Below are 16,870 nucleotides of genomic sequence, written 5' to 3' on the forward strand. Positions count from 1 at the left end.
TTTATAAATAATGGCGTTTTTAAGATATACCTCATAGCTGGCTCACAGCCCAGATTGAGATGTCATTACATCATAGATATTCTGTGCAACATCCCGGCTTGTAACAACACAGCGTCTGATGTCATGAAATGTAAGGGCCAATGCAATCACAGCTCGAGAGAGGAGACACTAAGCAGGTCTGGTGGCAGGCTGTCAGCTCCGGAGTAATAACTTTTAATCAACAGCGACTAATATAATGCACTGCAAATGTTTCTGGAGCCGCATCAAAAGCACATTACCAGGGATACGCACAGTTAAAATCTTTTCAGTACTATTAATGGTGTTGATTACAGACAATGGAAATTAAAAAGAATTCTCTTGTGTTTGTAATGAGGTAATGCCAATATCTATAAAAAATAAAAAAATAAAAAAATAAAAAAAAAGCCAAAATCTCTTTGGGGGCTTTTTATTTTATTAAATGATAGGTAATATATTTTTGTAACGTATAAGGTCTTGCCTATCTTTTACCATGGGCTGTTTGCACCAATGATTTTTAAACCATCGTCATCACAGGAAACAGTGACCTGAATGGGTTATCTCCCAACCGCCCCACCCTCACCCCCCACAGAGAATCTTCCCTTGCAGGTAACGTTAGGTACACCTTTTTAGAGAGTGTATCTAACCAACAGTAGAAGATGGCTAAAACTGGGGGATATAAATGAACTACTTTAAATGCTAATAAATGTGGAGCATGCACAAGAACAAAGTAGAGAATTGTTTTTATAGTACAGCCGGGTTGGGTATGCGTTTCCGCTGCTGGGGATCCTGGTGGCGGAATGCCGACGGGGGAGGGGGCCCTGGGCGGAACCGATCACCCAAATAACAGGAACAAGGGGCCTCAAGTATAAAGGGCAAAACAGTCGATGCGCAGCACAAACTCCTATGCAGATGTGCACCTGCGGCCAGAACGAGGACGAAGCATGCACATGACACAGAAGGAGCAAAATGCACCTAATGTTGCGGAGCAAAAATGTGGATTTCAGTTTATAGAGCGGGACAAGTGAAATCAGGTGAAGGGGCTGGGAAATGCTCTAAAGAGACCATTGTAATATAGACAGGTGTAATATGTCATCTCACACTCATGACTAGTTTACGCCATAGAGGAGGCAAAACTGAACAATACTTTGGGCACGAGTTTTGCGCAATACATTGAGTGCTTGTGAATGAGGCCCGATATTTCTTCCTTATTAATGCTGATTCCAATGCTGTCAAAGGAGGTGACACTTGGCATTGCCCAATGTGTAGTAACAAGTAAAGATTACCTCCTGGGTATCCAACAGCCACTACCACCTCAGGGGAAGCGGAGACTAGAGTGGAGGATGCAGGCTCATAGAGCGGGACACTCGGATCCAGAGTCCTCTGTTGAACAAACAGATAGAACGTAAGTAAGAACATTTATAGAAGCGCTGAGAGCAGGTGGGGCAGATGTAAGGTGTGCAGGGAGATTTAGAGTTGGGAGGGGCGTGTCCAAACTCAAATCTAAACTGCAGTGTAAAAAGAAGCTGCACAGCATTTGTGGGCTGCATGCAAAAGCAGCCAGTGTTTAACCTGCATGCAGCTAAATAAATACATTTGCACACCTTGTATCGCCGCATGGTTTGCCCATGTGCCCAGTTACCCTTTTTGGATTTCTGTCACGTAATAAGCAATCATAACAAGACTATAGGAAAAAGATGTCAGTAGCATAAATAAGGGGTTGTGTATGGAATCCCGGCGGCCGGAATACCAACGCCAGGATACCGGCAGCGGGGCGAGCGATAGAAAGCCCCTTGCGGGCTTGGTGGCTTGCTACACTCGCCACAGGTTCTATTCCCACTCTATGGGTGTCGAGGACAACCACTAGTGGGAATAGCCCTGGCGCAGCTGTCGGCATTCTCGGCGGTCGGGATCCTGGTGTCTGTATTCTGACTGCCGGAATCCTGACCACCGGGATATTAACTACATCCCTAAATAAGCTCTGAATTTTCATTTAGACTCACCGGGTCAAAGGTAGGAAGCTGGAAAGGAGCCGACTTCCAGCCGAGGAAATACTCCTCCGGAGTGTAGAACTTTATGCCTAGATTCAGAGAGAACTGCGGAGTGATACAAGAGTTATAGTGCTGTCATCTACTTATTGTAACTGGTCATCTAATACACAACTGTGTGACGTCTTACCAAGCGGTCACCGCAAGAAAAATCCTTCTTCTTGCGGTCGGGAGCCCAATTTGCAGGTCGTCCAGCAGCATCTATGTGAACAAAACGTGATAATGTGGCGACCAACACATAAAAGTGGTTGCATTACAATGCACTAAAAAGGTTTGTATGTCAGGGTTAAATGTTAACTCTACCTTTTACACAACTTGGCAGCAGACTACAGAGTGTGCACTGGGTTGATAGCAATTTCACATAACCAATCTGTACTGATGGGGACCCTGCTACTTCCACTATATAACTCTCAGTCTGTGGCTTCCTGCTGCCTCCATTCCGCTCCTCATACCATGTTACTGCCACTGTCACATGCAGCCCTCTCCTCCCTGACACCTCATTAGTCTCCTGATATACTCTGTGCTGCTGTAGGACCCTGCTCATTCCACTATATAAAACGCTCAGTCTGTGACTTCCTGCTGACTCCATTCCCCTCCTCACATCATGCCACTGCCCCTGTGACATACAGCTCTGTCCTCCCTGACACCTCATTAGTCTCCTGATATACTCTGTGCTGCTGTAGGACCCTGCTCATTCCACTATATATAACGCTCAGTCTGTGACTTCCTGTTGCCTCCATTCCCCTCCTCACATCATTTCACTGCCCCTGTCACATGCAGCCCTCTCCTCCCTGACACCTCATTAATCTCCTGATATACTCTGTGCTGCTGGGGAACCTACTCATTCCACTATAACTCTGTTGGGATATCATGATGAAATTAAGCTTCCATAGAGGAGGGCTGAATTTGTAGCGCAGAGCCTTGTGGTGCGCTTTCTCTGCTGCATTACATTCATTTCCAAAATGTAAAAATGGGATTTTTGTACCTGCGTTAAACTGTATTCTCACATTCCATGGGGGACACTGGCACAGTGGGGTATGGTGAGTGGTTTCAGGAGCTCGGCCACTTACAAATCACTGGCTGCCAAAAGGCCAGAGCCGAAGAGTTAGAGGGAAAAAAAACTCATGTCCAAACGACGTCATAAGAGGACAGTGACGAAAACCAGAACAGAACAAAAAAAAGCATGAGGTGGGGACGCCAGTGTCCCCATAAGATCGGAGAAAAGATTTTACTGCAAGTACAAAAATTCTATCATCTCCTTCAATGGTCCTAAAGCTGTCCCTAAGAGTGGGAATGCCCCTAGGCAGTGCGCAGCACCTTACAGTATGCCCAACACTGGCATCCATGGATGCTGAAGTATTAAAGCTACATAATATAATGAATGTGGTAATGGAAGACCAAGTGGTGGCAGTGCACAGTTGCTTATCATAGGCCCCATGCTTTGCTGCCCATGAAGTGCCCACCCTTAGCATTTCCATAACAGGCATGCCTGCCCATTGTAATCCTGGTGGAAGACCAATGTAAATCACTGGGCTACGGTCTGCTTAGAGTATGGCCCATTGTTGGAGTCATAAAGAACAGAGAGATTGTCTGGCGCTCCTCTTTAATCATGTGGACATAAATCCAAAGAGCCCTGACCTCGTCCAAGGTGAAGACAGCCCTCTTTATCCAATGGGCAATCCTGGAGTAGAGCCGGTACATCAATTTAATGATTCAAATGGAATCTGGAAAAAGCCTTTGGCGGATAGGACCGTTTAGTCCGCACAATAGCCCTATCTTCATGGAAGACTGGGAAAGTTGGAATTTGCGAATTTATATAAAGAACATGGAAACACAGCAGAGATCATTACCTCCCACATACACACAGTCTTCTTTCTGCACTTTGATGCCATCATTAGCCTGAAATAGAGGGAGAAACATGCTTATGTGGTTGTTTATAGTGAGAACAGGAGTTTGTAGTTTACTGTGGCCCGACCCCACTAAGGGTGAGTCAGCCATGGGATTTATGGTTCGGTTGTGAATGGATAAAAGGGGTAATTCAGGTTTGTTACCTAACAAAAAAAAGCACACTAATGGACAAAACCATGTGCACTGCAGGTGGGGCAGATGTAACAAGTGCAGAGAGTTAGATTTGGGTGGTAATATTGTTTCTGTGCAGGGCAAATACTGGCTGCTTGATTTTTACACTGCAATTTAGATTTCAGTTAACACACCCCGCCCAAATCTAACTCGCCCGTGTTACATGCTACATCTGCCCCACCCGCAGTGCACATGGATTTGTCCATTAGTGTGCTTTTTTGGTTTGCTAACAAATCTGAATAAGGCCCAAAATGCAGAATTCCCTTCTTATATTTCACCCATTAGAATGCCAACGTCTGATATACAATGTCATTTCCTGGAAACAGTACTGCATTGAGATGCATTCATTCTGTGATCGGTCACTGGCTTTGTTTGGCTGGTGTTTCACGCCGACCCTGGACAGACGTAGCTTTAGGGGCGAGCTGTGCCCGAACCCAGCCTTATATTAATTGCTTTCACTATCACTTTACTAGCTTCTTTTTGCCAGGACAGGCATTTTTTTCTGCAAAAGCAGACAGATAAATAGCCATGAAATGAATTCCTCTTTGCCGTGATAAGGAATGATACATTTTTGGGGCCCTGACTGCAGCGAATGATAAATAGGCCATTAGGACATGGAAGAAGATTTATATTCCAGGAATGCAATGATCCAAAACAAACAAAAGCTCCAGTGTATTAGCTTACATATCTGCAAAGAAAAGAAATGGAGGAGTGTCCTGACAATACTTTAGAGAGACACTGCTGATGTTACTGCATAGAGAAATGGGCAAAAAATGCAGCGCCCAGATAGGTAAAGCTGGCAGAAACTTAGGTCGGTATCCTATTAGGTGTGGTGATTTACCGCACGGTAATAGAGGGCTATATATAGGAGATTTAACGTAAAAATTGGCTGGAATTGAATAGCCCGATAGCGTTATCGGCTATCCAATTCCAGCCAATTTTTACGTTAAATCACCTCTCGCCCAATAACACACGGGATCCGTGATACCATCGCTGGCCCATTTGTTCCGTCCGATAACGGGTCTCCAGGGGCTTTTTTTGGACATTATGCTTTGCGTGCCTGATAACTGCCGGCATGCAGGCATAATAGGATAGCCCCGGGGCAATCCTTTAGCTGCGGTAATTCACTGCAACTAATAGGATACCGCCTTTAAGCTGGGTACACACTATGTGATATGCTCCATGAGCGATATTGTCAGTGTTTTCCCTTGGACTCATAGTGCATACACACTGAACGATATCGCTAACAATATCGTTCAGTGACACTATCCAAGCACAACCCCGAAAATGCCGTTTCTGATGATATCGTCAGATTGACCTGCATGGTCGGACGATAATCGATTTAGTTAACGACCCAAAGTGGCGCGATTCGTTAACAATATTGTGCGTACTCACTGGACGATTGTCGTAACGATGTGTCACTATCGTCCACATCGTTCAAACAATCGTCTAGTGTGTACCCAGCTTTATCCAAACACACTCACCGCTTAACTCCAGCTCAAGTGGTTGCTTCCAAGAATTGTAACATCACCCGTTCTTATTACTGAACAGTACAGATCATTCAGTGGCAATATTTACAGAAGAAACGTGTTTTAATTTTAAACTAGAATGTGAAATATTGCAAATAGGATGAATCTATGTGATATACAAATGGGTGGATTTTTTTATTTATTTAAACAGTAAGGGGGGGGGGGGGGGGGAGGGGGACACCCTGTCCTAATATACAAACACAAGTAAGCTTAGTATGTTTAGTAAATTAAATATGTTCTTTCTACATACTGTAAGGGTTAATAGGACATAGATCCTGTTTCCTGCGAGCACAGAAACATAAGCGGATGAATGTATTAGTCAAGGGAATATTTTAGTTATATGTAAGTAAATGTTTTCTATACTAAACAGTCGAACAATCAGGATTTTGGTACTTACCGATAAATCCCTTTCTCCGATTCCACAGGGGCCACTGGAGCGTAGTTACAATGGGGAATAGTAGGCAGTAATTGGGAGCTGGCACTTTAAAAATTTTCACACTGTGGCTAGCTCCTCCCCTACTATCTCCCCTCCAAGCCAGTCTACGTAAAACTGTGCCCGAGGAGAGCTGGAATAAACAAACCGTAAGGTAGAGGAGGTTAATGAAGCCCTGTAAACCAGGATAACACAAACCAAACCTGGAACAGAACCTAACAGACAACAGGCTAGCCCGAACTCAACAAGCAGTCATGTGGTGATCTGCAAACCGTTAAGCAAAAAACCAGGAGGAACAGCGCTGGGCGGGCGTCCAGTGGCCCCTGTGGAATCGGAGAAAGGGATTTATCGGTAAGTACCAAAATCCTGATTTATCCTTCATCCACTAGGGGCCACTGGAGCGTAGTTACAATGGGGACGTCCCAGAGCTCCCAAAACGGGTGGGAGAGCGCTGAGAGTCCTGTAAAACCGCTCGGCCAATACTGTGATGCAGAGGCCACAAAAGTGTCAAACTTGTAGAATTTGACAAAACGGAAGGCGGTCCGACCAAGTAGCCGCCCAACATAAAGTATTCATGGAGACCCCACGGGCAGCTGCCCACGAAGGTCCCACAACGCGCGTAAAGTGCGCTGAAATGGAAAACGGAGGCTCCTGAGCAACCGCCAAGAAGACTGTCTGATGGTCAGATGTATCCAACAGCCCAGCATATGCTGGGACCCCGGCTATTTAGTACAGGAGCATCGTACAGAACAAAGAAGAAAAGCCCTTCGTCGAATAGCCTAGGACCGCTGTAGAGAGAGTCGGTGAGCCCTGACAACAGTCAAAGAGGACCGAAAAACACTAGTGTCAGGTTTATATGAAAAACAGACATCCCCTTTGGAAGAAACGATCGCTGAGGCCGAAGCTCAGCCAGGGGAGTTGCCAATAGAGAACTCCCTGAAAGAGAGCCCGAACTTATGGCCGCCAGGCTAATCTCTTTTGGAAGAAAACCGAAAAAGGCAGAGTCCTAATATTCAGGTCAATGTGGTTTGAAGCGCAGCGGAGCAAAACCTCCCAGAGAAGCCAAAGATGACGGCTGAATGGTAACTGAAAGAAGGGGAAAACCCCTCTTATCCTTAGTATGTCCCATACAGTTTTCCAAAAGTGGCAAAAGCGAGAAGAGGTAACCGACTTCTGAAATCGGGGCCCAGTAGGCCTAACCGAACTAGGGAACTCGTCCCTTCTGAGGTCTCGTGAAGTGTCACACGGTTAAATGAAACCAGTGTAAGACTGAATAAAGAAAAAAGGGGCCCTGTTGAAGTAGACAGTCCAGTCGAGGTAGGAGCCAAGGCTCCTCTACTGACAACAGGTGTAGCTGTATCTTCAAGTCATGCGTGGCCCAACCAGAGCCACCGAGAGGACTAGCACGCATATTTCCCTCCTGTGATACCGAAAGAGAGGTAGAAATAGAAAAGGAGGCAGGATAGAATAACCAGAAAACTCCCAGGAGCCCTGAGGGCATCCTCGGCTACTGCCGCCAGAGCTCACGTCCGAGAGTAGTAAAGGGTTAGTCAGAACGCCCTGAGGTCGATCCGAAATCTCCGCCCACAGCGGACCAGTTGACAAAACTCCGGGGAATGTCCCCTCACCCGTGAGTCTGACCTGGCGGTGTGTGGAAAGAAGATTGTTGTCCCCCGCTTAGAGGGGAATGTAGGCGACCACTCATTGCGTCGCAGCTTGACTGAAGAAACAGAGTACCTGGTGCCGAGGAAGGAAAAATCCTTCGACGGACCGTGCTGAGAAACGTCTACGAGGAGCATAATTTTTTTTTTTTTTTTGGATCAGTGTTGAACCAGAAGCTCCTGGATCCTCCGGATATTCAGAAGCCACCTAATGTACAAAGTGGGATAGTAGCAGTAGATTGTCCCATTAGGGAACCAACGTACTTTCTGCCCTTGGGAAAGATTTATTCTGTGATCTTCCTGAACCCTGTGTGAGCGGAAGAGAGACCGAATGGAAGTGGACTGACGGTGAAAATGAGTATCCTGTAATGCGAATCTGAGAGAAGCCAGATGAGGAAACCCAACGGAAATCAGTAAACAGGCCTCCCTGCAGACAAGGGACACGTAGAACTCCCTATCTTGTCCAAAACTAGCAATCACAGACTGAAAGGATTCTAAGGCCAGAATAGGCCTGGCCGAGCCAACAGGCTTCGGAACGTGAAAAGAAAACAAAGGCCTGGGAACTGTCCTGATTCAAATGATATCTGAAAAATAGGGATCAACATCCTTTGCGGTTAGAAGCATATGGAGCGCCGACTGCAGTATGACTCTCTTGACTCTTGAGACGGTTGTACTCCAAAATTTTGTCTGTGACCACCCAGGCCTTCTCAGTACTCTCCGTAGGACCCCGACATGCGCCTACCCTGGGACCCTCCAGGTGGTAGGAAGGTTTGACCTGTAGTAGGTGTATATGATGACTTAAAATCAGACTGGATCGAGGATGCTGAACATCTGCTTCAGCTTTTTGCCCTGAGATCCCCTGGCGACGGAGATATCGCCCGTGTGGAGTCGAAAGCTTGAAAGGGCACGGAAAAATCTAAAGGAAAGACCGGTAAAGGTCTGTCTTGGAGCTGGGGCAGTAGTAGGAGAAAGCAAAGTGGACTTACCTCCAAAGGTTTAAGAAATCCTGCAAAAAATTCCTTCCCTTGAACCATCTGCCCCTTAGGATTTCATGTTCGCCTGTCACTGTCGCAGCCCAAGCGAAAATGCAGGTTCCGAGTCCGCAGACGTGAAGACCTCCAAAGAACATTAAGCAGAATCGTGATTCTGACCGTACCAAAGTATCAATTGATCCTGTTGCGAAACATCCTGTAACCTAGAGGACAATTGTTCCACAACCTACCTGCTCCGGACAAGGTAGAACCCCGCTGCCGTATATGTGCGTTCGATGGATCCCTGAGCAAGGTTGCCTCGGGAAAAAAACGGCAGCTTGTTGGACTGGCGATACATCGAGGGGTATACCCTGGAGAGGTACTGATACCTTTTTCTGCCATCTGCGGGGAAAGGATAGGAAAACAAACATTGTTTGATACCTGAAATTATGTATTCGGGTGTCTACCAGAGCCTGCCCCGCTCATCCGATACTGGACCAGTCGCTGCCTGATGTACTTGACGTGTCCGCCTCCTTTACCTGCAGTATCAGACGAACTGCTGTATAATGCACCTGGATATTCTGAGACACTGGTTCAGACTCCACAGAAAACAGACATCATCAGTATTGTAACCTGGAAGGTTAGCAAGGTTCCTTTAGAAACCTGGAGAGGTGAAATGACGTACAAGGTCTCTGGTTAAGAGTGACATTACCTGCATAATCTGAGCTGTTCAAACAGGAGTGTCCTGCAGGTGCGTGGAGGGTTAAGCAGATGACTCCACCGCATATTTTACACCTAAGAGGGAATTCTTTGACTATTCCAGGTGACACAAACGAAAGGAGAAAAAGGTGGGTTAAATAAACACAGCCCTATGTAAGGTCTGTGCTATAATGTGTGACCGACACGATTCAAATAAACTTTCTGGAGCAGGGGAGACCTGAACCATTAGCGCTGCGCTGTTCTTAGCCCTAGGCTATAGGAGCTCCCCTTAAAGTTTTTTTTTTTTGGATTCAAACCTCTGGTCAGATACCCGCTACTAGCGTACTGAGCCACCGCGCTATTTGTCTGATGTCTCACACTCCTTCCCAAATTCCAAATAGCATTAGTAACTAGTGACACCAAGGAAAAATAAAGGGAAGGCAACACCCCGCCCTGCGTTGAGGGCTGAAGAGATGGCTGTCCCGCACAATCCCCACCTAACATGATATGAACGAATTAAAGATGCGTAGCTGCGGTATAACCTGCAGTGACAGAATAGGAGCTTTAAAGCAGGTTTTTGTTGGGATCACAACCCTGGTCCCTGTGTTCAGATGTCCCCGCTACTATCTGATGCCACACACATTCCCCAAATTTCAAGTGACATAAAGGAATAATAAAGGGAAAGAGAACCTGGATGGTCACCGCAAATGGCGGTTAGCCAGTGATAAAAGCTGGGGGGAAATGTTATGTGGCAAGGCGGAGCTATGTAAACTCTTATAACTGAACATCCAATATACATGGGACTTTATTTCTATTTGTCTCTGAGTATGCAAGATTAGCCCACTAGGCTATAGGAGACACTGCAACTATGAACCCAGGTCTGTACCTGGATGTGGCAGAGGTTTCCCCTGCAGGGAGGAAATGGCCGCCATAGTGAAACTCCTCTCTATGAGATAAAATCTATATAGTGGATAACTGGATTAGTGCTGCTGACTATATTACATTCACACCAGCACCATTGCATGAACCTCACATAAATGGCCATTACACTATAACAGTGGCCGGAGAGCGGAGAGCGCTGAGCCCGCTGTACAGAGCGGGAGTTAGCTCCGCCCCCCGGTTATGGCGCCTTATTTAAAAACTATATTTACCTAAGCGGGAAGCGCCCTGTACCCTCCTCTGGACCTGCGAGTCACCGCGGGGAGCGGGGAGCGTTGAGCCCGCTATACAGAGCTAGTAGAGCCCTGTATCTGCGAGCCGCCGCCGGGGAGTGTTGCGCTGTACAGAGCGCGAGTCGCCGCCGGGGAGCAGGGAACGCTGAGCCCGCTCTACAGAGCGGGACTTAGCTCCGCCCCCTCCATACAAGGCGCCAAATTTAAAACTTGCTTTGCGCTCCAGCGGGATCCCTGTGCCGGCTCTGTGAGTCGCGCTGAGCGGGGATCCGTGCAGGGGGAGCGGGGAGATGGGCCACAGTCGCCGGAGAGCTGGGGGAGCCGCACTAATTTACAGACAATGCCTTATGATCCTCAGTAAGCGATTGATATCAGAATGACACACACCCCGTAGTTGTGCAGGGGATCTGTATAATCACATACTCAGCCTCCCCCATTCATCATGTCTGTTTCTCCATAAGGAGGAACAGGTAATACAATGAAGCACTCAGTACATTACAGCCCCAGAGAGCCCTTCTGGAGTGGTTGTACAACAATAAACAGTGCATTGCTCTAAAAACATAAATAGCCACCACAAATAAAGTACAGCTCACTCACCACTGCTGCTGCTGTTCTTGGTGGATCGGCCCCGACACTCGCCGCACGCAGCGGTGTCCGGCCATTTTTGATACTCACCGCTGCCTTGCTGCCGGAATCTTCTGCTGGATGGAGTGGCCGCGACACGCGCCGCACGCAGCGGTGTCCGCCAACTCAGGAGAGCTCAGTGTCTCCCTCAGCCGGGGCCCATCCCGAGCCGCACGCAGCTGCGATGGGACCCCGCCGGCAGCTCCCGCGGTGCAGACTGGCAGTGGCAGAGCTGCCAATCTGTGAGTGTAAGTAAGAAAAAATAAAATAATAAAGAAAAAAGAAAAATTCTTCAGCTAAACCCAAGTGAACCAGCTCCCTCGGGCACTAAACTAAGACTGGCTTGGAGGGGAGATAGTAGGGGAGGAGCTAGCCACAGTGTGAAAATTTTTAAAGTGCCAGCTCCCAATTACTGCCTACTATTCCCCATTGTAACTACGCTCCAGTGGCCCCTAGTGGATGAAGGAGAAACATAGATAAAAACTTCTGCCGCCCAGACCAGGTTTAAAATTTAAAGTACCCGCACTCCTGCATCCACTCCATAACCCAATGTCTCCAGTGTCCCCCAATAGGATGAGTACGTTTATGTATAACGCATGCAAACTTGTAGAGGCATAGAAATTTGTTCTTTGCTTTTAATGAAGGAACCGCTGATTACTCAATATTCTGAGAGCCTCAGGGAACTCCTCGTGAGGTTAATATTAAATAGAAAAAATTAAATCGTAGTAAAATAAACATTAAAAACTAAGTACTGGCTGGAGCCCAGCCAAATGTGACTGGCTCCCTCAGCACAATTCTAAAACTGAGGGGGCTGATGGGGCATAGACGGGGAGGAGCCTTCACACTTCTAAATTTTTAGAGTGCCCAGCTCCCAGTAACCACCATCTATACCCCAATGTTATGTCTCTCCAGTGTCCCCTAGTGGATGAAAGAGAAATACTGTACATCTATTGGAGGAACTGTAGTCAATTGGCGATCTGGGAATGTAACTGGTTCTACATCCTGACCTATCATAACCAAATAATGATGAACACAATATGAAGAGCCACAGCGCACAGTCTTACCTTCTCACACAGGTAGTCCCACATTCCAGTGGCGGGTTTACGGTATATGCCCATACCGGTCGCAACAAAGATCTGTAATGTGATATTATTTATATTATGATATGCAACATACGATACACATTTCAATCAACATCGGACTCTGATGTTTGTGTTTTAGCAGCTGGAATACCAGGTGCACGTGTAGGACTATGGATTTTTTTTTCTCCCAACAGTACAACATCATTGATAAAAATATATATTAACATTTATTTATATATGTTAAAATGTTCTGTAGCGCTGTGCAATGAGATACTTCAGTTACTTTAGCCTTGTGCCCATTGGAGCTTACAATCTAATTTCCCTTACACTCATTCAGCAGTGCCCATTTAATGATAAGCCAACTAAGCTCTCAATATGTGTTTGGACCGAGGGAGGTAGCTGACATATCTGGAGGAAAACCACGCGAACATGTGAAGAACATACAGGGGTTGTTTCTAAGTTGGACGGATCCCTGTGAATGGACAGCAGCGAGCGTTTGCATTCAGAGAATGCCCAGATGTGAATTTATGCATGGGTATGTTTGTCCTATTGTGTTGTACGGAACTCGGACGGAATGGTCTCTCTGTAAAATTGGGCCTTTCGGAAAGACAACAATGCAAGCACACTGAACCGCCATGCATTGTGGGAGTGACCTCTAACCTTGGCTCCCCTGGATTCACCTGCTCAGCACGGGTAGGGGCTACGGCACTGTCAGGGAACTGGTCGGGTTTATTTTCAGCATCAAGGTATGAATTTTAGAAATGGTTACATATTACACTATGCAGACAGAAGTGATTGGACACCGCAACCCGCACATGTGAATTAGTGTGCTCCTGCAGCAGACACTTGTTCGTGAAGGTATAAAACGGGTAGAGAGCACCGATTTGGCGATGCATTGCAACCGCAAACAATTCCTAGTATACGCAAGTATACCTGGCAAATAAAGCTAATTCGGATTGGATAATTTGCTAACAAAATGGCTTGCCGGAAGGTGCTACCAGAGTTTGAAAAGGGAAACATCGTAGGCTGCGTGACGTCATGTTCCAGGGGAACGCTGGACTGGTATACAGAAAATGTGGCAACCCGCATGGACGGCCAGCTCTTAACCCCATTAAGAACCTCTGGGATGAATTGGAGTGATGGGTGCCTTCTTCAGTGTCGCAGTACTTAAGGCAGAATGGTAAAACATTCCACCGGCTGTTGTCCAGGAACTTGTGAACAGTGTGCCAAGAAGGGTGTCTTGCAGTAAGTACCGCACATGGTGGCCCTACAAAGGACTGACGTCAATAACATCTCGTTGATCTATTTGCTGTCAGTGTCCAATCACTTTTGTCTACACAGTGTATTTTTCCTGATGCTAGGAGGGAGACTTTTAGGTGTACTGTGCATATTTACTACACCGTCAGTAAGTGGCTACTTATTACACATGGTAAATTCACACTCTCATTTCTATATTCTGTATAAAGCTCAACCATACATACAGACCTGAACCGGTATGCCCAGGTGATCCAAAATCGCTTCCGCTTTGGCTTTGAAAACCTCAGGCCGTAGCTTACCGCGGCTAATTCCCATCTGATTGGTGAAAAAGACCACCTGAGAGGGGACAATGAAAGACCCATCAAAGGTAAATGAGAAGAGAGCTCTAAGACCCATGTAAAAAGATACCTATAACAGGTAATACTTATTTACCTGCCCTGAACAGCTATTTGTTCCTACACTTGATAATCAGTCTCTTGCCAATCATATATAAGGATACACAAATGTTCTAGCATTGACCTCTGCTACTGGGAGGCGACACTCTGGATTCGCCAATCTCTGTGTACTACAGAGCATATTCCATACCTTGTAATTCTGCACACCCTGATTTACCCTTCTCTACACTAAACCCCCCCCCCCCAGATATTGCTCCATTCAATCCATCAGGGAACTAACCTTGTATCCATCGGCCAGGAGGGCTTTCAATTTTTTGGGAACTTCTGGATATAAAATCCTGCAAGATAAAGAAGCATATATCTACAGTAGGTGTAAGGAAGGATGATTTGCAGAATATAAATGTACTGTGCATTTTCCTTCATTACAAACATGCACTGTCATATTACTCTTACAATGCTCCCCGTTTCCGACAAACTAGTAGCACTTAAGTGAAGCTTGGCACTGTATCTATTTGGGGGTTGCGGCACCACACTAGGGTGGTGTACTCTGAGATCCGCTGTGCCACACATCACCAGAGCCAAGCATGACTTGGGATGTAGGTCACAAAACCCCGCCCCACAAAAAACATAGATGTTTTGGTATCCAGAAGTACGGTACGATCCACCATCTTCTGTGATCATATTTCAAAAAGAATTTTCCTACATTAAATGAAAACTCCACAATACATAACAGAGGATTATATTATGGCCTTCTCTTCCCCTAGTGTACTGCACAACTATAGGAGAACTTTAATAGACCACTGTTCCACATGTAATTAACGGTTCTTCAGAAATCGTAGTGGAGCCATAAAGAGGACCTTTCACATACACAGAGCGGACTAATCCAAAATATACTGTAGCTTCAACTGACTAGGTAGTTGTGGCATCACTGAGGTAATGCCTGACTAATATTCATGAAGCCTAACTTACAGTGTATCCAGAAAGTATTCACAGAGCTTCACTTTTTCCACATTTTGTTATGTTACAGCCTTATTTCAAAATGGAATAAATTCATTTTTCCCCCTCAAAATTCTACACACAATACCACAATACCCCATAATGATAACGTGAAAAAAGTTTTGGGGGGGATTTTTGCTAATTTTTTAAAACTAAAAAAACTAAGAAATCACATGTACATAAGTATTCACATCCTTTGCCATGCAGCTCAAAATTGAGCTCATCATCCACTGATCATCCATGAGATGTTCCGACAGCTTAACTGGAGTCCACCTGTGGTAAATTCAGTTGATTGGACATGATTTGGAAAGACACACACCTGTCTATCAGAGCCGTAACTAGGTATGTGCAGAAGGTGCATTGCCCACAGCGCACTTGTCCTGTGGGCGCACCTTCTACATACACCCTGAGTGGCCCATATCCCTCCCGCTGGCGGCCGCCCTTCCGCTCCCCTGTACTTGCCGCCCGCCGCAGCACCAAGCTCCGCCAGCTGGAGCCTCTGCTGCTGACCATATCCCTCCCGCTGACCGCTGTGTATAGTCAGCAGCAGAGATGCACAGTTTGTCCCCTCTGTGCTGCTGCGCTCCCGAGTCCCGCCCCTCTCTGTGTGTGAAGTGTAGTGTTCTGTACAGGAGCCGGCGGGACTCGGGAGCGCAGCAGCACAGGGGGAAAAAACGTCTTGTCACGTAAGCGACTACAGTCACTACACTACACCTATACTTGCGCTAGAGATGCTGTGGAAGAGCCGCCCGAGAATAGTGTCTGGTCTCTGCTGGGGGAAGCGGCACAGGACTAACGGTAGGGAAGCTCCTCTCCATTTTCGAGCTGGGCTGGCCGGGTGAGGCAGTGTTTGCCTCGTGAGTCACTCACACTGCAGGTGGAGAAGGGGAGTGGGGGGGGGGGGCTTTAACAAATGATGCTTGCCAGGTGAGCTCTCTCTAACCCGGTATCCTGGGGAAGGGAAGGGGGGGGGGCAGCATCTATGATAAGCCGCCTCTATGATAAGCTATGGTGGCTTATTTACTTTAATTAATTATAGTGGCTGTTTTCCATTTTTATGTGAAAGAGGTGTGTGTAAAAAGGGGGATGCTGTCTGCCGTAATGTGTAAAAAGGGGATTCTGTCTACCATAATGTGTAAAAAAGGGGACGCTGTCCGCCGTAATGTGTAAAAAGGGGATTCTGTCTATCGTAATGTGTAAAAAGGGGGACGCTGTCTGCCGTAATGTGTAAAAAGGGAACTCTGTCTGCCGTAATGTGTAAAAAGGGGGACGCTGTCTGCCGTAATGTGTAAAAAGGGGGACGCTGTCTGCCGTAATGTGTAAAAAGGGGGACGCTGTCTGCCGTAATGTGTAAAAAGGGGACGCTGTCTGCCGTAATATGTAAAAAGGGGACGCTGTCTGCCGTAATGTGTAAAAAAGGGGACGCTGTCTGCCGTAATGTGTAAAAAAGGGTCTCTACCTGGTGTAGTGGTGCTACTGTGCGGCGTAATTTGAATAATGGAGACTACTGTGCATCGTAATATGCACTGGTATTATTTTGAGGCCACACCCCTTCCCCTTTGAAGCCACGCCCCTATAAAAAATTGGGGGGCGCCAATGCCGTTTCTTGCACACAGCGCTAAACTGTCTAGTTACAGCACTGCTGTCTATATAAGGTCCCAGACTTGACAGTGCAAGTCTGACCAAGTCAAAGGAATTGTCTGTAGACCTCCGAGACAGGATTATCTCGAAGCACAAATCTGGGGAAGGGTACAGAAAAATATCTGCTGTTTTGTAGGTCCCAATGAGCACAGTGGCTTCCATCATCAATAAATGGAAGAAGTTCGGAAGCACAAGGACTCTTCCTAGAGCTGGCCGGCCGTCTAAACTGAGCGATCGGGGGAGAAGGGCCCTAGTCAGGGAGGTGACC

At 46.6% G+C, this 16,870-nt stretch overlaps 1 protein-coding gene across 2 annotated transcripts in view; it reads right to left on the bottom strand.

Moving 5' to 3' along the window:
- Positions 1 to 16,870, bottom strand: part of PNKP (polynucleotide kinase 3'-phosphatase) — a 97,690-nt gene that overhangs the window by 36,892 nt on the left and 43,928 nt on the right. For both annotated transcript variants that reach the window (XM_063942432.1, XM_063942433.1), the window contains exons 6-12: positions 14,246 to 14,303; positions 13,799 to 13,906; positions 12,296 to 12,367; positions 3,914 to 3,962; positions 2,194 to 2,264; positions 2,019 to 2,111; positions 1,302 to 1,398 (exon numbers count right to left, since the gene is read on the bottom strand). In XM_063942432.1, the coding sequence (XP_063798502.1) occupies positions 1,302 to 1,398; positions 2,019 to 2,111; positions 2,194 to 2,264; positions 3,914 to 3,962; positions 12,296 to 12,367; positions 13,799 to 13,906; positions 14,246 to 14,303 (548 nt within the window). The remainder of the gene's footprint in view (positions 1 to 1,301; positions 1,399 to 2,018; positions 2,112 to 2,193; positions 2,265 to 3,913; positions 3,963 to 12,295; positions 12,368 to 13,798; positions 13,907 to 14,245; positions 14,304 to 16,870) is intronic.

Source organism: Pseudophryne corroboree, chromosome 10, assembly GCF_028390025.1.
Source record: "Pseudophryne corroboree isolate aPseCor3 chromosome 10, aPseCor3.hap2, whole genome shotgun sequence".
NCBI classification, from domain to species: domain Eukaryota; kingdom Metazoa; phylum Chordata; class Amphibia; order Anura; family Myobatrachidae; genus Pseudophryne; species Pseudophryne corroboree.